Source organism: Merops nubicus, unplaced genomic scaffold (assembly GCF_000691845.1).
Source record: "Merops nubicus isolate BGI_N331 unplaced genomic scaffold, ASM69184v1 scaffold8745, whole genome shotgun sequence".
In the NCBI taxonomy this organism is placed as follows: Eukaryota; Metazoa; Chordata; class Aves; order Coraciiformes; family Meropidae; genus Merops; species Merops nubicus.
In genome coordinates, this window is record NW_008610229.1 from 87,348 (window position 1) to 111,199 (window position 23,852).

The 23,852-nt window shown below is 38.9% G+C and overlaps 1 protein-coding gene across 1 annotated transcript in view; it reads right to left on the reverse strand.

The window, feature by feature from the left end:
* Positions 1 to 41: 41 nt before the first annotated feature.
* The window catches only part of LOC103773471 (plasminogen-like), a 27,243-nt gene continuing 3,432 nt past the window's right edge, over positions 42 to 23,852 (reverse strand). Inside the window, exons 3-19 of the mRNA XM_008940839.1 lie at positions 23,439 to 23,545; positions 17,626 to 17,740; positions 16,857 to 17,020; positions 16,195 to 16,324; positions 15,954 to 16,072; positions 14,330 to 14,492; positions 13,256 to 13,386; positions 12,271 to 12,430; positions 10,765 to 10,955; positions 9,585 to 9,733; positions 8,768 to 8,861; positions 6,899 to 7,013; positions 5,787 to 5,861; positions 5,099 to 5,239; positions 3,219 to 3,325; positions 1,169 to 1,314; positions 42 to 200 (exon numbers count right to left, since the gene is read on the reverse strand). Of these exons, the coding sequence (XP_008939087.1) occupies positions 42 to 200; positions 1,169 to 1,314; positions 3,219 to 3,325; positions 5,099 to 5,239; positions 5,787 to 5,861; positions 6,899 to 7,013; positions 8,768 to 8,861; positions 9,585 to 9,733; positions 10,765 to 10,955; positions 12,271 to 12,430; positions 13,256 to 13,386; positions 14,330 to 14,492; positions 15,954 to 16,072; positions 16,195 to 16,324; positions 16,857 to 17,020; positions 17,626 to 17,740; positions 23,439 to 23,545 (2,266 nt within the window). The remainder of the gene's footprint in view (positions 201 to 1,168; positions 1,315 to 3,218; positions 3,326 to 5,098; positions 5,240 to 5,786; positions 5,862 to 6,898; positions 7,014 to 8,767; positions 8,862 to 9,584; positions 9,734 to 10,764; positions 10,956 to 12,270; positions 12,431 to 13,255; positions 13,387 to 14,329; positions 14,493 to 15,953; positions 16,073 to 16,194; positions 16,325 to 16,856; positions 17,021 to 17,625; positions 17,741 to 23,438; positions 23,546 to 23,852) is intronic.

Below are 23,852 nucleotides of genomic sequence, written 5' to 3' on the forward strand. Positions count from 1 at the left end.
CACATGGACTGCTTTCCAGAAAAGCTAGACTGTGTCCAGATTCAGTGGGCAACCGTTGCTTTCTTGATCCAAGAAGTAAAACTGGGAATCCGCACAAAAACAGGCTTTGATGTCTGGGTACAGTCCAGTCCCCGAGACGTGACTCCATATTGGACAAATCTGTCCTTATCTTGGCAGACCAGAGGTCCTCCAACTTCAGCCTGGAGAGCAGAAGAGAGACTAAGGTGATCTCACAGAATCACAGAAACACAGAATCATAGAATATTTTAGGCTGGAAGGGACCTCTAGAGGTCATCTGGTCCAACCTCCCCACAGAAGCAGGGACATCTCTACCTAGGTCAGGTTACCCAGGGCCCTATCAAGCCTGACCTTGAATGACTCCATGGTAGGGGCCTCCAACACCTCTCTGGTCAGCCCATTCCAATGATCTATCACTCTCATATTAAATAATTTCTTTTTAAATATCAAGTCTAAATCTATCCCTTCCTAATTTAAATCCATTACTCTTTGTCCTAAGTTTCTCAAGTGATGAAGACTCTAGACATGTAAACAGCAACATACTGGCAGGACTATTATTGTGGTAGCTCTGAAGGCCTCAAAATATGACTGAGGCAAGGGCTGTAAAGAGAGGGGGAGTTTTTTACTGGACCTGCTGCAGTAAATAAATTGGGGCAAAAATAAAAAGTTTCCAAGCATCCAGGCCATTCCCTTAGTCTGAAGTTCCACCTGTCACAGATGTGTGAACATTCCCAGATCACTGTGAGGCAAATTATACAAAAAAAAAAAAGGAAGCTTCATAATTTTCCACATCCTCTGACCTAACTGATCCTGGACAAAATAAACTTACTTCTTTTAACACTGTTCCTTAAATCAAGGGATTAAAAAAATTTTTACTTTTTTCGGTGAGGTAGACTATTCACAACACTAGTCTACTATAAGTAGGATATGTTAGCATGCAGTTTTGAAAAGAAAGCAAAATGACATATAAATGTATAAATGATTATACAATTTCCTTGCTTTTCTTATGACAGTGTGACTGGAGAAAAAATGTGTATACCTCAGCTCCTACACTTTGTGTAGAAGCCTTGAGTCACTGAAGCAATTTAAGATTCTTGAAATTATAAATTGTGATTTGACCTGCTTACATTCATAGCTAGGTTATTCTTACCTCACAGTTCTCTATGCTTCCAAAAGTAAATCCACCACAAAATTCATGATTTTTGACACTTCCATTCAGAAACTCAGGGCGATTACATATGCTATTTTCGAGCACAGGGAGTTCAACAACTTTTAATCTGTTGTCTGTATCAATACCTTTATGAACAACCAAAAACATATAACAGTTATGAATGGTAGCTTGGGTATCATGCTCCAGTGAAGCCTCAGTAATGAAAGGACTGGGATCCATCTCCAGCCCTACTATAATCTCTGAGCTCCTTGAAGTGCCTTATTAAATCTTTCCACTTTTTTTGAACTTGGATCATATCTATTCTCAACAAGCAGAGGTTGTTCTTCTTTGCAAAGGGTTGCTAAATAAATAAAGCCAGATAGTTAGTATTCTGAGCCATTGTGTCAGTTTGTAGGCTGTCATCATGGTGCAGTAGCAATGGTTTATTTCAGGGGGAAAAATGTTACCTTGGATTTACTTTACATTAATTTGAACTCTTTCAAGTCTGAAGTGTTTTCCAGACAAGGAAGATTTTCCTGAAGCCAAGGTTAAATTTTCCCAAAACACAGTTTGTTTAGATGTGAGGCTCTTGCTTTGCTCCCTTTCCCCTGCTGATTTAATGAACTAGTTGCATGACATGGCAAGGCCTTCTTCCTCACTTCCTCAATGTGATGATGGTCTGTTTATTCTTCCATCCTAATGCATTTCCAGAAGAAAACTAGCCTGTGCCATTTTTTTTTTTGTGGCGCTGCTCACTAGAACATAGGAAGCAGCTGCCACCGTGTGGCAAGATGAACAAAAAAACCCAAAAAAAAACAAAAAGGAAAAAAACCATCATGATAAGAAAGAGAAAAAGGTGAGAAAAAAGCCAGTAAATACTGTCTCTGCTGGAGAAAAGTGTTTTTTGACAGAAAAGTGTTTCTTGACCAAGCTGAAGAGTTACACTAATAATGGAGTGATTATTCTTAAGCATTATTTGCTTAAATGAAAAAAGAATGAGAAAAAGGTACTGTGATCTATCTATGTGGAAGGTTACTGTGATAAAACTCAGAGACAGGGACATGTTCTACTAATTTTTATCTTTTTTTAGTGTGTGTGTTTTTGTTTGTTTGGGTTTGGGTTTTTTTTGTTTTTGTTTTTAAATTCTGTGTATTCAAACACAAAGAAGAATCTATCAGCTTCATCTTACACATAGAGTATTAATAAGGTGCTGTCTGGCAACTGTGGTGGGAAAAACATCCCTTACATGTAGCTCAGCAAAGCCAAAAGTGTGTATGTGGGAGCTGTGACAGAATGAGTACAAACAGCAGCATCACTGCTTGAAGCTACAGTGATGGGGAATCACCTCCTGCTGCAGCAAAAGCAGATCAAAGAGGGATGGGCGTTCTCATCCCTCGGCATAGATAAAATATGAGTTGGTTAGCAGGAGACCACATGGTCATTTTTTAATGCTACACTGTGAACAAAATCCAGGTCAGGGCTTTACGGACATTGAAAACCTTCAACTTGAGTTAATTTTGCCTGTGCTCCAAAGGTGGCTGGATCTGGGCAAGTTCTGACTCAAACACTCACAGTACCAAGGGTGCCATCTTATCTCAGACACAAGGTGTTAAGGCTGGTGCTTGCCCATGTATCCTATCAGGAGTGAATGTAAGTTCCTGTAGAAGTCTAGGCAGACAGTAATGTTTAGGCTAGAAGGCAAGTGCAAGCTTACTTCAGATGTTAAAAAAAGGTATATCTGAAAGATCAAAAATAAAGACAAGGGCATTATTTGAATATTGTCCTTATTTGTGCAAATACATCGTATATCTAAGCTGAAGAAAGACTAAAATAGAGCTAAAAGGCAGTAAACTCATAAGTTCATGTGAGCAATGAGGGGGGGAAAAATCAAGCTATGAGAGAAAGAAATAAAAAGAATAATGTTCCTTGGTGACTTCTGACTTAGTAAAATCTTAAGTCCGCTGTGTTTTTCAGGTCCCATGAGTGCACATATTTTAGGATAGGATTTGTAAAACTTCCTAAGTTTTCAAATGCACCAGATATACTTTACCTCTTGTTTTTCCCCAGGCAGTTAGAAAACATACTGCGTTTCTTTCTACCATCAGATTGGTTTCAGGCAAACAAACTGGTTTTACACGATCAGTAATTGTTACAGGACTGGAAAACAAACAAAGAATAATTAAAAGATCCTTAGTAAAATTACCATCAGCTGGTTCAGTCTTCATATTCAGAAGGCTAAGCATGGAAATGGCAAGGGGAATGGTGGAGGAGGTTATGCTGCCTTAAAACTGTAGAGATGGTTGTAAGATGGTGCCTTGTCAGTGAAAAAAAGAGGTTTCTTAAAGCAACTGAAAGTGTCTGGAATGTGTTTATGGACATAGTCACAGTATGAGTGTGTTTGCAGCATAGTGCTAGAGCAGTGATCTCTGCAAAAATTCAAGAGAACGAGAGACCAAAGGAACTCACTCTGACCCACCCTAAAATAAAGATCTCTCCAACATAAAAATCTGCATGAAACATGAAGGAAGGTAGGAGATGCTAACCAGCTCCTGTGTTGAAGCTACAGTTATGCCAATGTTACCAATTATAATTTTAAACTTTTTTTCCTGCAACTTGCTGAAGTCAATTATGGTGATCTCAAAACTTCACTCTCTACACAGTTCCATGAAAACAACCCTGTGTGAGCTCTTTTCCCTGTAAGAATGGAAATTAGTTCTGCAGCTTTCAAAACTAGTTCATTCACTTCTCAATAAAGTTCATTTTTATCAAAAGAATTCCTAAAAATTGATAGACAAGAGGAGATTGAAGTAAGAAAGCTTAGATTGGTGGGGGGTTTTATTGGTTTCCAGGTTTCCAGATTTCTAGTGCTGTTCCTCTAGGACCTTTACCTTTGAGGCTGTATTTAATTCCACTGGTAGTATGGCCATCACAGCAACTCTGGCTTCTCTTTGGCCTGCTGGTGTGACAGTAGCCAAGTGGAGATTTCTCAACTACAGCAGTGGAGCATTGAAGCTCCTGCTTCCCCAACATCAAGAAGTTGACTTTGTTTCTGCCTATGCTTCTGCTCTGAATGAAGGAAATACTACATCCATCCTAAGATAAGAGCAGCTGAAAAACCAGTTGGCACACAAGGAAGTGGTCACTGAATGGGTTTGCAACAAACACAGAGCGTCTGTACGTGCTATTCGTGGCATCACACACATAGAATGCATTCAAATGGCTGACGCAAAACTGATTACTGTGCTATAGCATGCGTGTTCTACAGTGCAAATGTGCACAGAGAAGCCAGTGAAAGACAAATTGAGTGACACAGTTGCAAGCACTGTCAAGAGTAAAACTGTTAAAGCATGTGTTTCTTCTACTCACCTGAAGTCAGTGGGATTTTTATTAATCAAGCACCAGAGAACCTGAGCTGAAATCTAAGTGAAATTGTTCTAAGTTTGTTAAAGCTGTATGGTGAATATTTAAAAAGAAATGTCCTCTTAGGGTAAACATGAGCCTTTCATGATCTTTAATCCATGTGTGGTGAGCATAAGAACAAGGTGGAAACAAACGAGTAAATAGAAAAGCTTCAAGAACTTTCCAAAAGGGACCAAACAACACTGAAACAATTGCACACATTTCAGAGCAGACTGCTGAGACATCTAATCAAGACAAAAAAAAAAGAGGGCTCCAGGTAATTAAAGTTATGCACAGGATTTTTCACTATATCACAAGCAGGTTTTGTTTTACCGAGCTGTTGGCCAAGCCTGCAGCTCATGAAGGCCTGACCTGGAGCACTGGCTCTATGCAGAGGCTGCGGTGCCTCTTGGCCCAGACTTCATCTCTCGTACCACCCACAACCAGTCCTGAGAGCTAACTTCAGGCTAAGTGAACTTGTGACTTCAGAATACAGGTGCTAGGAGTGGAAAACTTGGACTGAAATAGTACCTGTCCAATTTCAACAAAGCAATGTCTGCTCCACTTGGTTCCTTTACTACTTTCTGGACACTTCGGATTTGTAGGGATGGCTCTGCTGCATTGAGATTCTCTGTCCCAAGAAAAACCCTGTAGGAAAAAGGCTCTGTTGACCTGGAAGAAATGACAGGGGGAAGGTAATGCATCCATACATGTAATCACAAATGTCACTCTGACAAAATGAAATTATTTCCCTGAGAACTGCAGTTAACAAAAAGGTCAGGCTGCTGCTTCTGACCATAAATGGCCTAATTTATTCTTAGGAAGAAGGAAAGCCTGCCTTTTCTAACAGTTTGATTTTTATGACAGTGAAAAATCCCATGAGCTGTAAATAATGTGGCACCTTTTTGCACAGCTCCTGAAAAGTTCACAGCTCCTAAAGCCCTAAGGGTTTTTTCCAAGTGCAATTAGCACAGCACATCATTAGCATCCTTTTTGGCATACTTTGGGGTCGAGGAAAGGGCAGAGGACAGAAGTAACTCCTGCTGTGCTCCGCTGATGTTTGACTGAGACAAAAGCAGAAGATAAAAATCAGCTTGCTGTCAAGAAAGATAGGAACTAAGGATTAAAAAAGGTGCCTTATTGGGTACAACTTGCTCCTCTACTAATTTTCTCCTACAGATTTAGGAAATACCTGATTCTTATTCTAGTTGATACTCACTCTTGGAAGCACTGAGCTGCAGTAAGGACCCACTGTGGGTGTATCAGAGTGCCAGCACAACGGTGCACGTTGCTCCTAGAAGAGAAAAGAAAACCACATCCATTTAAGACTGGAGTCAATTCTCCACCACCTATGCTGTGCACAAGGGGAAATATTAGCAAACCAGCAATATGCCCCTTTTATCAGTCATAGTTTGTCTTTTGCCAATGGCAAGTGAAATCAAATGCAGATTTTCAAAAAATAAGCTTTATTTGCTCCAGAATATCAAAGACATGAAAATAAATTTGACACCCAGATGACATTTTTTTTCAAGGTGGAACTCTTGCCTTCAGAGATTAAACAAAACTAATTGCATTTTATAACATTTTAATTTATGATGTAATGGGTTTGTCCTGATGAGCAATTAATAAAAATATACATCCTTATGATTTGTAGGATTGCTTTTGACTAATTTTTAAAATAGACCTTACTATGGACTTTTAACTTTTCTTGGGATAATATAGATTGTGGTGACTGTTAACAACTCTATAGAAATTTTCAGTAGACTTTCTGTAAGTAAATCTTCATCTCCTGTTCAGCCATTCTCATCTGGACCGTGGAAATGTTGTGCATAATTGTTTTTTTTATACTGAGATGATGGTCTCCCTGTGGCTTATAACACAGGTAAGGTGGCTACAGCATCAAGTCACATTTGAACCAGATTGGGTGCTGGGTGAAAAGGAATGATCAGATTCCATTCATACACATTGCAGGTTGGTGGCTGTACTGCTGGGCTTAGATTCCTCATTGCAGAATGCAGGTAACTGTCGCTATCCTCAGTGGGAATTATTCCTTCCCCATTTCAGTAAATAAAGGTGTACTCAATGTTCAAGTTTGGCCTCTAGAGCCTCAGAAGGAAGTGGGGAGTTTGCGATTAGTAACCCAATAAGTCATTAACTGTGGACATTATTATTAAAAAAAAAGGTTTATTTTACATGCTAAGGCATTTTATATAGAAACCAAGGCCAGTCTCCAGAAGCACATGTATTGCTTCCTGTCAGTTTCCTTCTAATGTCTGTTCCTTGTGAAACTCTGGTGCTGATGGATGGTAATACACTCTGGAATACCAGTACCTTGTCCTGAGACTGACGTGCCAAGGCCAAGACCCTGGAGATGCATCACACATGCTATGTGGCTCACAGGCTCGCTCACTCCTCATTGGAACTTTTCCACAGTCATGCTCAAGAGCTACAGAATAAAAAAAGCTACAATGGAGATTTTTAAAGCTATTCCGTAATGCCATCCACAGTGCAATCAGATGAAAAGAGAAAGGCTTAAGACATTTTTTAGTCTTCCTTAGGCTTTCACTCTTTACATTGTTTAATGTAAACTAAGAGTAAAGAAACAACCAGAACCTTTAAACTTCATTATATTTTCATTACCTTGAGTATTTAAACCTGGGGTTAATATATCACATTTGACATGAAAAAATATTAATTTACCTGGAAAAAATTGTTAACTATGTCAAGTATCTGGATGTAGTCAAATAAGTAAAACTGTGAGTCCCATCCCCAAAAGAAAATCTGTGGGAAAGTTGAAGGGAAAAGAGCCGTAAGGAAAGTGGAAGATTTTCTTGCCCAGACAATGATAACTATTTCTAAACTGTTTTAAACATGCCAGTCTACACCTTGGTTGAATTCAAACAAATCCATTGATTATATATAAACTTGAGTCACTATCCCTTTGCCATAAAATATTCCAATTTTGCCCTCACACTGTTCATTCTACTTTCTTGTTAATCCAAATTTCCCTGACCATTTTTTAATGAATTGACCTTGTGTACTCAGTAAGGACCCAAATAAGCCTTTCCAGAGCTGCATATGGTGCTATGGATGTTATATGTGTTAGTTCTGGTATGAGGCAATAAAATACAGAGGCCTTAGAGTTCCTAGGTCTGGCTGACAGAATTAACGTGTACAATCATGATAGATTGCTGCTTAGAAGAACACATTAGATGACCAGCATGAAGAATATCATATACTCCCAAGGGAGTGAATGCTCTTTACTGTTTTGTATTTTTACATTGTCCAGTAGAGCAGGGGCCTCCCTCTAGAAATATCATCTTTAGTAGTAAAGATGTAGTTTACTGTAGTAAAAATAATAAATGAAAAGAAGAAGGAATAGACTTCTGATATCCCTTCCAGATATATTAAATATATATATGTAATTCTGTCAAAATGTAAGCAAAGAAGAAACAAGCAGAACAAATGAGATGACTTCTGGGCGTGCCAAGCAGAGCTCCCAGTACATCACAGCTGTTGCCAATACCCAGTGACAGGGCACCACAAAAAGTAAATTCTCTTTTGCTGGTGAATTTGTCTGCAAACACTACACCTGCTCAGTGTACTTATTACTATCCCAAAATAGGAAAAAAGAATTCAAGAAATCTGTGAAAGTTATTTAGAAACAAATTCTAAAAATTTAGCAACAAAAGAAAGGCGAAAGATCTAGGGACAGTTAATACCCAGATCACAATACAAATCAAATCAACAGGATGGAAAGGGTTTAAAGGATGTAACCTCTCTTGCTCCCAGCTAACAGAAAAAGTGTATGAGTGGGTTTTCAAGGCATTATTCCTGCCACAAAGTGCATGGAAAGACTAGCGTGAACATGAAGGAAATTCTCTGCTGTATTTGAGTAGCCCAGGAAAGGGATACTTCTCTTCACAGCTTCACTGGGTATCTCAAACTCAGCTAGCAGCTCTTGAGTGCTTGGCTTCACTGATGATAAAGAGCACAACAGGGTGCTATCTGTGAAATCTTACTGATGATTGTTACCACCAGGTTATCTAAACTTTGGCTGACTCTTACAGGTGCTTGGTTGTGCCCAGCTTCCTAAAGCTATGACCTAGAGAGGCTTTTTGTGGTTGTATTGAAAACATTTTATAACTACCATAACGAGTTGTAGAAAGGGAGGACAGAGAAGTCTTTAAGGATAATTACAGCAGCGTGGGATTTCACAGTACTCCCATGTTTTTTCTGGGTCCGTTGTGAAGCACCAAACACCATGTATGTCTCCATCAGGATTCCTACAATACTGTAATAATTATAAAAGCAGAGAATGAAGATTCCAAATGTTAGCCACAGAATGAAGAAGTCTATAACTGCATGTTTTACAAAAAGCTTTAAACTAAAACTTTGAATTATTTTCCCCCAACTCTTTTCCACTAGATGTTAACTGCTATTTCCTCTGCTCACAAAATTATTTTTTTTTCCTGTATCTGAAAACCATCAGGTAAAATCAGAAACATACAATAAAATTGCTGTAATTCTCTTCACCCACCAAGAGTCATCCTATCTCTAGTGCTTTTTAACACCTCATGAGAAGTAAGGTTAGATGTAGGACAAGTAAGTGCTTTGCACTAAAACATTTACTGACCTAATCTTTCTCTCCCTAAAGTCAGCAAGAGCAAGTTAGGTCAGCTCTGAGGATTTGCCAGAAGCCTGCTTAGTTTGTGACAAACAACAAAAGACATCTCTTTGGGGTCTGTAGACATATGAGCAGCATTGTATGATTTCCTTTGTGGTGCTTGCCTGCTAGCATCAACCCCATGGTGTATGTCTGTGCTTGAAGTGTCGATATCCTAAGTAATGTAAAATCCATCCTCCTGCTTCAATGCTGTATTATAGGTCTGGGTTATCAACATGATGACTTCCAGTTACACTTAACATACAAAGACTGAACGTGAACTGTTTACTGAGGGGTCATGGAGAATGGAGATGATGTTCAATGACACCAATTGCATTAGCAGCTGTTTACATTTTTATCCAGGCCTGCTCTTGGATGAGTCACAGGAGTGAAATATTTGTGGCTATGAGGTTTCTGAGAGCTCCACTCCTGACAAGTCCTACCCGTTCCAGTTTTTGCTACTGTGCCACGATAGTCTTTACCATTACCGTTAATGCAGTCTGTGAAAAAAAGAGGAAAAGGAAATAATTGTTAGCTACTGAACCTGTATGTGGTGGTGGTAAGCAGAAAGAAACCTGATTAAGTACTTTTAGAACTTGCACACTCTTTAGTGTCTACAGAAGAAAGAAAGACAAAGAGGTACCCTGTGATCTTGTAGTTTGTCAAGATGGATGTATTCCTGGATGTACAGTGTCTCTGAATTGGAAAAAAATTTGAGGAACTTCAGGCTAAACATTTTCTGTAACATACTGCAAATATCTGAAAAGACTCCAAGATTCTAGCTAAGTTGGTATCAGTGAGCACTTCCCACAAGAGAAGTTAAAAGTAACGTAAGAGAAGTAAGTATTTCAGTGTTGACAGCCCATTAGACTGAAAGAGCAGTTTTTATTGCAAAGACATTGCTTCAGGTACTTTTTTTCTGCTGGATGTGAGTAGTACACAGATCCACTTAGGAACTTTTATCCAACTCTGCGTATCTTTTATCAAACCCTGTCACCTTCCTTTGCAAAATAAATAACCCATGGAAAGCTCTACTATGCACTCAGAAAAGTCATACCACTTTGACCAACATGGACTATTAATTAAGGAAGCAATGAAGCAGGGTGGAGCAAAAACTTGTTTCTATTGGTGCATGGATTTTGCAAGACGTGGTTGCCTATGAACAATACAAGCTAAGGTCAGCCTCCTGAAAACAAAAGCACAGCACAAGCAAAAATCCTACAATAACTACAAGTCACTGTGATTTTATTTTAACCACACACAGCTACAAAAACACTAGAAATCTTTCTGTTTTCCTCTTGTGCCCCTAAATTAAAAAAAGTACCCTACAGAATGCACTGTAAAATGATATAAGCTACAAGATATGAACTGACTCAAGAGTACCTGCTGCAAAATTCAGCAGTAAAGATCTGAAAGTTGGAGGAGGGATGTGACTGTTACATTGCTGCACTACTCAAGAATAATTTTGAGAGATTACATTTTCCTTTACCCACAGACTCTACAGGAGGTGACACTTATAGCCAGCTGTTACCAGATGCAGTAGGTGTAGTCAGGCTAGCATGTTGTGCCATAGTTGCAGGGGGGTCATTTGGTACGGGCTCTTGCACATGATCATCACAAGTCCTGAGATTGCAGTACTCCCATGTCACGCTGGAGTCAGTGGTGAAACACCATGGCCTGCTATCACCATCTGGGTTTCTACAATAGTTGTCCCTCAAATCCCTGCAAAAATAAGCACAATAGTCATGCCACATGAGACTGAAAGTGATCATAGGAATATCTTGCCAAAAAGATGTGGATCTGTACAATGAAGAGGTAAATGCATTTATTAATTTTTTACTTATTGCTAGGTATCCTATTACCAGCAAACACATTTATGGCTGTGGTATGAGTGGAGAGTTATACTTCACAACTACATCAGAGTCATTAATATATTTATGCATAAGGAAACATAATTAAACTACTGACTTAAATACTGGCTGTAATAAGTCAATGGAGTGAGTAGTTACATAAATGCCAAATATGCCAATAATTTCTTATTTAATAATTTTTTAAAATTAATTTCTAAATATATATGTACCAGCACACACAATTGTGTCAATGTGTGAATTAGTAATAAATATGTGGGAAGATCCATACTGTTGGTGGGTAATCACAAAAATAATTACCCACCAACAATTTTTATTTTTAAATGTCTAAGGGTTCTTTCTCATATTCAGAAGAATGGCAAATAAATATTAATGCAAATGATGTCCCTCCAAAAAAAAAACAATAATAGGACCCCACTTCTACTGAATACAGTGGGAGCACTCTTATCCCTGTGCTTGCTGAGGAAGAGAGAAGTAGAATTTCTCTCCTTAATACTTTGCAGTTTCAGTATTTCCCCATCCTGAATCACAGCACAGTTGCAGAATAGAAAATCTGAAATGCTTTTTTTTTTTCCTGATTATATCACTCTATATTAATTCCACATTTTCACAGCTTGATTTCAGTTTTTTTAAATGTTTGTGGAAAAACAGCATCCCCTCTGAGGATGTTCAATTTTCAACAAATCATTATTTTTGTTGTCAAAATATGGTGGAAAGTTTTAAAATATATATTTAGGGAGACATCATAAAAAAGACAAAACAATAGAAAAGTATCAACCTTCCTGCTTATACTTGCCATCCATTAAGCAGGGATGGATTTCCTAACAATTGTCATCTGGTTCCTATCCTACCCTTATTAAAAACTGGCATATTTGTAATTATGATTAGCTAAGTAATTGCTGGACTAATTTTTTTTTTTTTTTTTCTTTTTGCCTGTGGAAGCACAAATTTAAGACTGAAATGACAGCTGTATTTTCTTCAGAATTTAAGTAACAACAAAAGATAGTTTTTAAAAAGGAGACTAAAGGAAAACGTTTCTGTAAATTGGAAAGGTTCTTTTTTTTTATAAATACACTCCCTGGCAGTGTTTTATAGCATAGATTTGTAAAGATAATACAATCAGCAGTAGTCATTGTCAGATAAAGCAAGAAAAGGTGAGATAAACATACGCATTTGGGAATCTGTCTGGGGTTTTTTCATGCCTATGTGGGAACATAGAGTTCCACGCTTGGCATATTTTTCCTGATACAGTGATGGACGTTGTGCCACGGTAACTCTGGCCTTTGCCTCGGTAGCACTCCTCTGGCAGGGGAACCTCCACACGCACATCTGGAGCAAGCAACAGAAACTGGTCATTTGCATCCCAATTTTATGTTCTTACTCTGTAGGCACAAGAAGGCATCAAACACACAGGCTGATAAAAACAAATGACTCATTTACACAGACAGCATCTAGTGAGAGCATCACAGCCACCATGAAAGGTGGAAAAGCATTTCCACAGATATTTTGAAAATTTTCACAGATTACCCTCATATATGATTCAGTGGAAGGTTCACCACTCAGTTTCATTTTAGTATATGTGAACATGTTTGAATTAAACATCAGAAAGTTCACATGAAAAATCCTCAAAGATTAGATGCTAGATATTTTGCTCCTGATATATTTCTAAAATAGACATTATGTTAAAATTTAATCTCTCTATTATCCTTTTGATTGCACTAAGACTTTCTTGTCATTTTTGTGCTTAAATGTATTGATATTTCAGACAAGAATTTTATTGCTTTGGAAGCTCCTGTCCTCTCTTTTGTGGCTACTTTCCAAAAATGGGTCTTCCTTTACTCCTCTCTTTAAACCCGTTTTCCATTTTTCAATTAAGTAGCTGAAAAGACCCTACCTTTGGGAAAAAATGGAATATAAAAAAATAAACCTCTTTCATCCTGTAATTATTCTGTTGGATCAGCTGGTGATTTACATCCCTCACTGCACTTAATCATCGAAAGACCAATATATGGCAAGTTTTGTAACATGCCAAGCAAAACAATTGCATTAACAGTGTCAAAGTGACTGAAAAAAATATTTGACACTTTTACATCAACAAACAATGCCTTTTACTGTTTTAAAGTCCTTATCTCAAGTACATTCCACTACTCATACCAGCAATCCCTCGTTCTGTCCCACCACAGTGGGGAATTGCACAATATTCCCACCGAACACTGCTGGTGGTGGTGTAGCACCAAGGCCTCTTCTCTCCATCAGGGTTTCTACAGTAGTTTTCCTCTAAGCCCCTGAAACAGAAGAACAGGCTTTAAACTACTCACAGAAACCCAGCAGAGTTGTGTGCAAAACTTAACAATTACTGCCTGCAGAACTCAACTCAGTGGTTACATTTATTATTTTTGGAGATTACCTCATGTGCCACTCAGTATTTTGTGACTAATCTAATTTGGGACTAACCATTATTTTGGGACTAATTCAGCCTTTGAATTTACAGTCTAACTGCTGAGAATATATAAATAGCTTTTCCCATGCTTACACTTTCTGCTCTTGTTTTTGAGGCCAAGACAAGACAGTAAAAGATGACTTCAAAACACAAGCCATTGGTGTACCTGGCCATTATGGAAAGAACCAGGTGATGCTGGGTGTCACAGACTGATCCTGGAAGAGTGTGCATATGAGCACTGGTGCGTGCTATTTTCTGCCCTGTGACAATGGTCAGGGTTTCACATGCCCAGAAAACTTACAGGCTCCATTTCACAACCCACAGGATCAAAATACAGAGCTAAAAGCTGGTCAGTCCCAGCTACCTTTGTGCATTGACAACACTTTGCAAACCCAGCTTCTCTGACCTTGGAGCACGAGGATGCATGACCTTGGAGCATCTTGGACCTTGGAGCATTGCTCTTCAGAAGAGTAGTGCATTGAAAGTGTGCCAAAATACAGCCAGGTTTTAACATTAAAGTAGTCAATACCTATAACTCTGCAGTGAGACGTGAAGAAGACAGGTGAGACAAGTACATGAGAATAAAGTAGATGGTAAAAAAAAAAAAGGAAGGCAGAAAAAAAAATGAAGAGCAAGACCTGAACAGAAGTAATGAGAGCTGACAAAAGGAAAGAAACAGCTTAACAAGATAACTGTGGAAAACCTGTGCTCCTCTGACCTCTGCATCTGGATCAATGAGGAATAACCATGTTCTTTGGCCTTCATTAAAATGAGAAGACTCAGCGTACTTGCAGGGATATCTGTCAGGAATCCAGCCATGTCTGTGAGGAAACTGCATGTTCCACTGTTGGCAGGCATTTCCTGATTCAGTGATGGCTATCCTGCCACGGTAGTCTTCTCCTTTCCCTGAGAGACACTGGGAGCCCAGGCCAGAGGCTGGTAGGTGTGTAGCTGTAACAGAATTTAACGAAAAAAAAAAAAGAAAATAAAAATGCTGCTACCTAGCGCTTTTAAACATCCTTTAAATCCCTTTGTTTTCTGCAATGTCAAACATGCTTTTTTTCTTTCATCAGAGGTAACACTAGTCAAAAGCCATGGCAAAACCAAAGCGTACATTTTCACCAACAGTTGGGCTGCCAGACAGATGTCCTGTGTCTGCCTTTTTATAGCAGTCATTAAATAACTTTGCTGGGTTGAGCCAGACTTTGTGCCTGCAGTCCCTGAGCTGAAAAGGAAGTAAACAGTCCTGTACAGTCTTGTAAAAACAAGGGGGATGAAGAGAGCACATTAATATAATGCACATGGGCAGGATGGAAGTGCAGAAAGGATAGGGGGCAAGAAGAAATTGTGAAAGAAAGCAAAACAGCCTTCAGAGATGAGGTTTTGGAGTCAGTGAATGGGGAAAGTGGGGAAGAAGCAGCAGTCAAAGAAAGTAAATTGGTCTGGCATGTGGGGAACAGCAAAGAAAGTAAGAGTAATGACCAGAGGCATGGAACCTGCAGACGGCAGAGAGAAAATGAACCTACAGTGCATACTTATAACATACACTTTGTATGGAATTTTCTGTGGAGAGAAGTATGACTTTAAAAAGTTTCTGTGTTCCTCAAACTTTCTTTAAGTTTTAGGCACAAAATGGAAGTGCCACGGTAATTTTCACAATTTACTTTATCATACAGATGTCTATAAATAGTAATTCTTCTATCTGTAATTGAGCATGCTGGGGTGAACTAAATCTAGCAAACTCATGTTACTGCTTAGAGAGCACTGGCAAGTCCATATGCATAAGAAATCAAGCTCCTAGGAACAAAAAAAGCCCACTTTTTTTTTGTTTTCTCAAAATGCGGTCCAGTTCTGAAAACAGCAATGCTAATGACATTATTCAGTGCTTTGGAAATGCCCAGATTTAGTGTGCTCAGCTTACTGGATTAAGCTAGCTCACTGATAAGTCAGGTTTCTTTCCTGAGGCCTGTACTTGTTTCTCAGAATTCACCCCTTGCTAAGGAAAAGTCAGTGTTTGCTGTGCTGGCCAGACCCAGGTGAGATATAAAAGTATGGTCACATGGGGATTTAGGTTTTTCCCATGAATTAGCAGGTCAGATGAATACTGCTACCTGATTTAACACGAATGCCCCACCTCTCAGGTAAACTAAAAAGTAAGGTGATTGAAGACAAATTAGGGTTGCAATAACATCTTTGGCACTATTGCACTTTATGACACCTGCATCCCCACTGAGCTTACACAACTTTACGTAACAGAAATTTAGTGAGTGATTCTGCTTATTAACATTCACTTTCTCTGGTTCACAAGGATCTCCCGAGGTCACTCAGAAATGACTTCTTGTCTTTCCCCTTCCTGCACAATTTTAGTGAGAAGAGTTACCCTCTGGAGTGATCTTAGGAAATCAGACTCACTGCAACGAGGAATGTTGCAATATTCCCAGCGTTTAGTTGGACTGGTAGTGAAACACCAGGGCCGAAGTTCACCATCGGGATTACGGCAATAGTTCTTCCTCAGATCCTTCTCTGGAAAGCTGCACGTTGAAAATGAAAGAGAAGCTTGTGAGTCAGCTATGGCTGCTGTAGCAATTAGGCTGTCTGCAGGCAGGGTCTCCCAGGCGCTGTGGGAATGAATCTGGCACTGAGCATGACTCACTGTTTCAGGGTAAATGCATGCATATGAGGCTCTTGGGCATCCCAGGGCTGGCACTCAAGCCCAGACTCTGTTCTGGAAACTTCTCCACGGTAGTCTTCCCCATTACACTGCATGCACTCTGCTGTAGGGACTAGGCAGAGTGAAAACAAAGCAGGGTTTGCACAAGCCTGTGAATTTTGATCCTGATTTATTCATAGAAGGCTACAATGCAAGAAAAAAAAGGGTTTGCTCCAGCTAATGATGAAAGGAACCTAGAAGACCGTGCATTACAGTCTAGCTGAACGAATAACGCTTTAGGGGTATGTGTCTTTTAGAGGGAGGACTTTGTCACATATCTGTATGTACTGATAGCAATGGGAGTTTTGCACGTAACACAGTGCTTGAGTCAATCTTTACTCTTGTTAAAATTAAATAATTTGGTAGGAGTAAGAGCAGGATAATATCAGCAAATAATTGAAAAGAAAAAATAAAACAGTTTGCCCATATTTACAAAATTACTTTGATAACATAAGCTAATTAATAAAACAACCTTTATGTTGAGTACTGCTTAAGATCCAGCTTGATCTAAATTCACTTTTAAAACCCATTTGCAATAATAGAGCAAGAACAAATAACAGGAGTAATATTACCTACTTGAACACTCCTCTGAAAAATAAATCTACCTTCTCCAGTGTGCATGACCTGGCCCTCACACTCTGGGATGTTGCAGTAATCAAATCTGGTAGCAGGATCTGTTGTGTAACACCAGGGTCCATTTTCATCCCCATCAGGATTTCTGCAGTAGTTTTCATCCAACCCTGCATTGGGGTGTTTTTCGGGTGTATAACTGTAACAATATTAAAATTCTATTTAAATCCAAATAATTTAGCCTGCTAAGGGAAGGAAGAAGAACGGAAATGTCCAACTTGCTGAGCTAGCTCTGGACTCTATTAATTCACAGTAAAAATGAGAGAAAAAGGTTCCACATTGTAACTCATAAATTTAAGGACTATGACAGTCTCAAAGGACAATTATTGTCTTTTAATAAGTGCATCCAGCTGATCTAAACAGCTCACTATGAGCTGTGGCTCTGTCATGTATTTTTCTTAATGGAGCCACTTTTAAAGTGGAGAATTTGTAGAAAAAAATCACCAAAGAAACCTCCATCCTAATTTGCAGAATTTTTGAAACAAACCCTAGGCTTCTTTCTATAGCAATCCTCCAGGAGGAGATTAAATAGTTTTTAAACAAAAAATGACAACACAACACAACCTCTCTTTACCCAGATCATTACAGTTCTCTGCCATCAGAGTCAAAGATGAAGTTGTCTTAAAAAGTCACCTGACAGCTGGCTTTGATAATATGCACTATGAAGTTGTTTATTCACATGAAGCTGAAGAAGCTCGGAAGAAATTCAGAACAGCATGAAGAAAAATATAAATAAGGCCATACTTTGGGTTGTGGGGTGTTTTTTCTGCCCACTTCTGGCATGGAATACCCCTCCAAGTTTTGGCTTCTGTTCCTCTGTAGTCCTTCCCAATCCCTCTTTTACACTGTAGAAGGTAAACTGAAATGGAATTGGTTTTGTTAATTGAATGATGTCAAAACATTGCATCTCTTGAAACGCAGAATCTGCAGATATAACTCCAAAGTTCATCAGTTTATGATGTTCATGAACCATGTTTTACCCATGTGTTGAACCTTTTGTGCATGCAAACATGGATGTGATTCCTTAAGTTATTTTAAACAAAATTAGTTACCAACTAGGCAACTACAGAAGAAAATTCCTGAAGCATTTTTATAAAGCTAAAATGATTTTGTTAAGAAAACATATATGACAAGTTGAAATTGTTTTTGACATGTATAAAATGCATGCTTATATTATCATGCTACTGAAAGGAAGGTCCTTCACTAGCAGCTGGAGATTCTTTGAAATGCATTGTTCAGAAGCACATTCAGAGTGTGGGTGCCATGCAACCATCCCTTCAAGCCAGAATATTTTTAGCTACCAAAATACATTTGTCACATAAGTGGCCCCAAAACCTTTGATTCGTCTTAGCCTCACACTCCCAGATATCTTCTAGTGGGATTCCAAGGCACAGAGAATGCAAAGCATGTTGATGATATTTTACTGACCACTGACATTGAAAAATCTCCAGTCATTGGGGGGAGTGACCTTGATTTCCTCTTCCAGCAATTTGCTTGCACAAAAAAAGATACCCCTAAGCTCCAAAGTATAACATGGAAATATTGGAACAAGAACAGGAAACCAGTGTGATAGGAAAAGCTGAGCCTTGTTTGGACACCTTGCAATAGTTACTGACATCACAGTGTGTGGCTGGGACTACAAATGTCTGTGCTGCATGTCTTACCAAAAGGGAGCTACTGCCTGGTTGTCAGGGTACTACTGGAGTGCCCAAAAGTCTTGTCACTGCTGCTTCAACACTGATACTTCAGTAGCAGGTCCCAGCATAACTGTCTCTAGTCAATAGCCTCACCCATGGAATTCCCAATGTTGACAAGTTCCTCTTAAATTATTTTAACCTGTTTAAATAAAAAAATCAGGTGTATCTGACACCTGGAGAGAGGGGATAGAGGCTCTGTATAGCTGAGTCAGGAATGAGGACAAGTAAGCAACTTCCCAGTTCATATGGCACATGGAGACCACCATGGATTTAGGCCTTGATATTTGTTCCCTCTTAAACAGTTTTTTTCATAACATGACTTCTTTCTGTGTGACCCCCAAAGTCTCTTTTACATTTTTCTCCTGTACAGAACATTGTTGTACTGGCCTATAACCCCTGATAGTCTGTGTTCCTCAAAAGACAGATGGGCTCAAAAGTGAAACTACTTGTCAAGATGATATTACGGTTTGACTGAGGAAACTGCTCTGTAAAGATGTCTCTAACCAAGCTCCTATGAACTGTTTCAGTGACTAAGTGTCAAAACTTTGGTTATTACCCCTACAAGAGGGTAAGCATCCCAGATTGCCACTGAGCTAAGAAAAACACCATGGTTCTGAAACTCTGAGAGGCCAATTAGAACCAAAGGAAAAGGCCCTCTTGGAGGTCTGAGTTGGAAGAAATCTGACTCAACTTAATGTAGTGAGCATAGACCATGAAAGTGATGTATGTGGGCTTTGTGGATTATTCCTACTATTAACAAGGCCACTGTAATCAAAAGAGGATTACTTATACAGGGTTTTGCCATTAAGGTACGGAAAATAAAACTGTAACTGCCAGATGAATGTTCATGAAGTTACTTTCTTAACTATGGACAATCCAGAGTATGGTCTGCTTACAGATCCCAAAGAGTCTGTAGTGGGGTAAAATGTGAGTACATAACAGTAGGTGGCCCAGCACGGCCACCCAAATTCTTACACTCACAGAGGGATGAATCTTTTCATTTTATGTAGTTGTTTAGTACAGATATTTTGAATCCAATTACAAGAAAAATAAACTCTGGCAAAGACTGATGTCAGAGCAGCTGTTATGAAGTCCAAGGTCTGAGTCAAGCATGGGTGAGATTGTACAGTCATCATGAACCTAAGGGAGTGGCAGAGTCACAAAATGTCCTGGTGATTGCTTTTTCCAACAAGAACAGATTCTACTACATCTCAGCAGAACGAATTTTACAGCAGCTATTTCCTGTTGCTGATGGATCGTGGTGGGGACAGAAAACTTTTCTGAGGCTTAAGAAAACTGACTTTTTATTTGCACATTCAAGTTCAGGCTGGGTGATGCTAGCTTTGATAATTAGGTTGCTTCTAGGAAGGTGAGTCTCACTTTTACAATGCACTTTAACAGCCTTTTGAGAAATATTTTTTGTTTGAGGTTTACATTACAGATACCAAATACTGCTGTCTGGATTAGCCAAAGACTCCACAGAGTCAGTGGTAGCTGTGAGTTTCAAAGGGAATGAGGCAGTCTTGTATTCCTGCTAGTGAAGAATAGAAGGAATATGACTCTACATACTCTGAAAAAAACAGGCACTGTAAAATTGTCCCCTGAAAAAATAAAGGAATCAATTCTCTGGCTACTAGAGCTAAAAGTACTTCCTGAAAAAAAAGATATCCTCAGAAGGCAGAGGTAGTGTGCTGCATAGTGGCAGCATAGGAACTGAATGGTATAGCCAAGGGAGGTAGCATGTGTCCCAGGTGTCAAAGGTGGGTCTTCTAGAGTGCAGAGGGCAGAATGAGATGAGGAGACTAGCAGTCCTTAAATTGCTGGAGATCATCCTGGATAATGAGCAAAACAATGCCTAATAACTCATTAGAAAAAAATGCGGAGTCTATGAGGCAGATGGCTTTTCCCCCACTATCAGCTAACTGCCAGGTGTGTGGTTTAGATTATTTCAAAGAACTATAATCATTAACACAAGGATAAAATAGAGAAAGATAAAACAGATTCCACATGATGGGATTTGGTATTTCTGGCCTACTGTTCAAGCTGTGGCAGTGTCTGATTGCAGCTTTCAGTGACATTGATAGATGAATATGAAATACTTAAATATGAAAGAGACTTGATTTCTTCCCAGTCTGCAGTGGGAGCTCAGAACAGCCATACTCTACTCTCAAAATGAAAGGTCTGCTAGCCACATCAAAAGACTGGTAATGCTGAAGAGCAGCTGCAGATGAATGCCTCTACTTTGACAGCCCACACAATGATGGCAGTGAATGCAAGAGAGGTGGCTGCCTGCCACTCAGTTTCATCCTGTGGAAGAGCAGCCATTAACCATGTCTCTGTCCTGGACCTGACATCTAGACAAATGCCCCCATCCATGGGAGACCACCTGCCATGATAGGCATCTGCAGGCTGATGACCTGATCTCTTGATGTGAGGAACCAGACACAGTGTTTCCTCCCTCAGAGGATTCATGTGGTGACATTTCCTTCAGTCTTGGTCATGGCCAGGAAAGAAAAGCTCTGATTCCAAGAGGATCACAAGAGAAGGAGCAGCCCCATATCTCACCCTATAGTTTCAGCTGAGGCTAGAAAGTAAATAAGACAAAGCCATCCTGAAGCACGAGATAGTGTCAGTCTAGGCCTTTTTTTTTTTTTTTCTGCAGGAAAAGGTAGCCCCAATGAGCATACCAGCAGCAGAACTGAAGGCTCTGACTGAATTTCTAAATTGCATGTGTTCAGGAAGGTCACTGAGATGAACTGTGGAGGCACTAGGCCTGTCTTCCAAGGAATATCTTTGGAGGGGGCTAACAAGAAAGAAGAGAAGCCAAGCAGTGTTCCCTTCTTCTCCTGAGTGGCTCCTGGATATAATAATAGTCTTTCATTGCTGACATGAGGATCAGATGCGTCTCTTCAGATGTTTCAGAAGTTTGGATGAGAATGGACAATCGAGAACAATGTAAAGAGGCCATGATGACGTCAGGGATATTGTCTTGCTTTGTACCAACTTAGCCTGAGTTATTGTCTGTGCCTCTAGGACAGCTTCTAATTAGGGTCAATGGGATATATTTATTCATTTAGAAGGTATCATTTTCATAATTTAATAATTAATGGCTTGTGTATGAACATATTCACTTTCACATATGAATTGGAATTTACACAACGCATATTTTTCTCTCCTGCTCTAACCTCAAAGGAAAACTCCAATGAATTTGAACTTCAGTTGAAAAAAAAAAATAGAAAAAAATCACATTTAAAATTCTGGGGTATTGGCTACCTTCATTATTTCTATAGATATTTCACTTGTGTCAGAAATTATTTGGCTGAACCTGCTCCAGTGTTCTTCTGTAGTGGTGACTCACACATCAGTGTTCTGTGAGGAACATGTGAAAACTAAAAGGGAAGAAGAGGTCTCCATAAGCTTTAGTCTTGTGAGATCTGTTACTGGGGCAGGAGACACAACTACAGAACTAAAGTCTTGATAAACACAACTGTAAAAGTTGTTTTGCCTTCTAAAACAGGAAGGAATTGGATCATAACAATACTCAAGAATCAAAGAGTACACTTAAAATTCTAGCTTTTAAGGCTTTAGTAATTAATCTGAGCTAATCATAAACTGCAAGTTCAGGAGAACTGGCGAGAAAATCCACTTCTCATTAGCATAGAAAAAAGGTATCAAGGAACAAATATTTCACCATAAGACCAAAATGTCACTGGCTGATCATCAGCTTGTGGTTGAACTAGAACTTACTGAAGATACCTGTTATAAAACAAGTGGCATTTGGTGCTGTGAACCTGGCAACTCACGATCCGGTCTAGTGGCCGAATAATTAGGATGCAACTGCTTAAATTTTAACATTCTAGCTTTTTGTTATGTTTGGGCCAGGTCTCCAGAAAAAAAAGTTAATTAATTCGTCAGAACTGTGTTAGTCTGTAGTAGCTGGGGTTTTGGACATGTACTGATTTCTCTTTAATGCTTTGATATGGTAAAGGAGACCTGCACCATGATTATTCATGCAGTTTAAGTTTTCTGGATGTCTTTAAAATGTTTCAAAATTCTAAAGATACTAAAAATAATTAATTGCTAATGAACCAAAACATTCTTACAAGAAAGGTTCACTATTCATCTTACATATCAGTTAGTAACAGGAGCTTTCTTTTTCCCAGAAGACTCATTGAAGTTACTGTTTGTCACTGCATTATCTGTATTCCCACAAACTCCATGCAGATAGTTTAGTTTAAAAAAATTATTTCTTTTTCTAGCTATATAGCATCTATCAAAAACATGGAAGTGCATTGTTTAATTGATTCCAAAAATGATCTTAAAACCAAGCCACTCATGTAAGCCAGGCATACCACAAGAATTAAGCATGAACAAAACAGTTTACAAAATGATTATATTTTTTATAATTTTTTAAAAAAAAAAACTACAGCAATTATAAATCAATACAATATTTCAGTCAACTAATTCTTGACTGAATTATTTCACAGAAACTTAGAGAAGTGGCTAAACCTGTAGTCTTGATAATTTGCATGACCAAGGACTCCACTAGCTCCATGAAGCAGAGAACTGTAAATAATTAAAGCGCAGAGAAATGCACAATTTTCCTTTGGACTATGTTTATTCTCCCTGGTCCCAAAATACATGGCTAAAAGAGTGAAATTAAGTTCAAATACAAGGAGCCTTGATGCTGCATGTGAAATTCTCTGAGCAGTTTCAGCCCAGATCATAATGGGTGCAGTCTCTCCTCACTGAAACTGTCACCACCTGCAATGGTTTGCTCCAGCACTGCAGCAGAGAATGCAAGGATGCAGTTAAAACAGGCTTAATGTGTAAATGTGTAGCATCTTACTGGGTACATACTTTTTTTCTCATAAAGAATCGCATCCGTGCTGTTGAAGGACACTGTTGTTTTGGTATTTTCAGCCAGTGTTAAACACTGTAGTTTTTTCCTGGTGAATAGGAAGGCCCTGTTGAAATTGAGAAGGAAGCAATAGTAACATAGTAACCAATATTTTTAATCCAATTCAAATTATCCGACTTGTAATTATTTTTCTAGGAATTATTATTTTACTAGCATTGTCTTGTATCCATTTATACCTTTCAGATTCTGCACCAAGTACTTGAGACACTAAGAGACATGTTTCCTACTGCTCTGAAGTGGCTGACTTTTTACAGATGTATGATTATATGAAAGTTACTGTGTGGGAAGCTAGTTCTTGCATTGGCAAAATGTTATCAACAGCATCCTAGCTGCTCAGGATTCTGCCTTTCCCT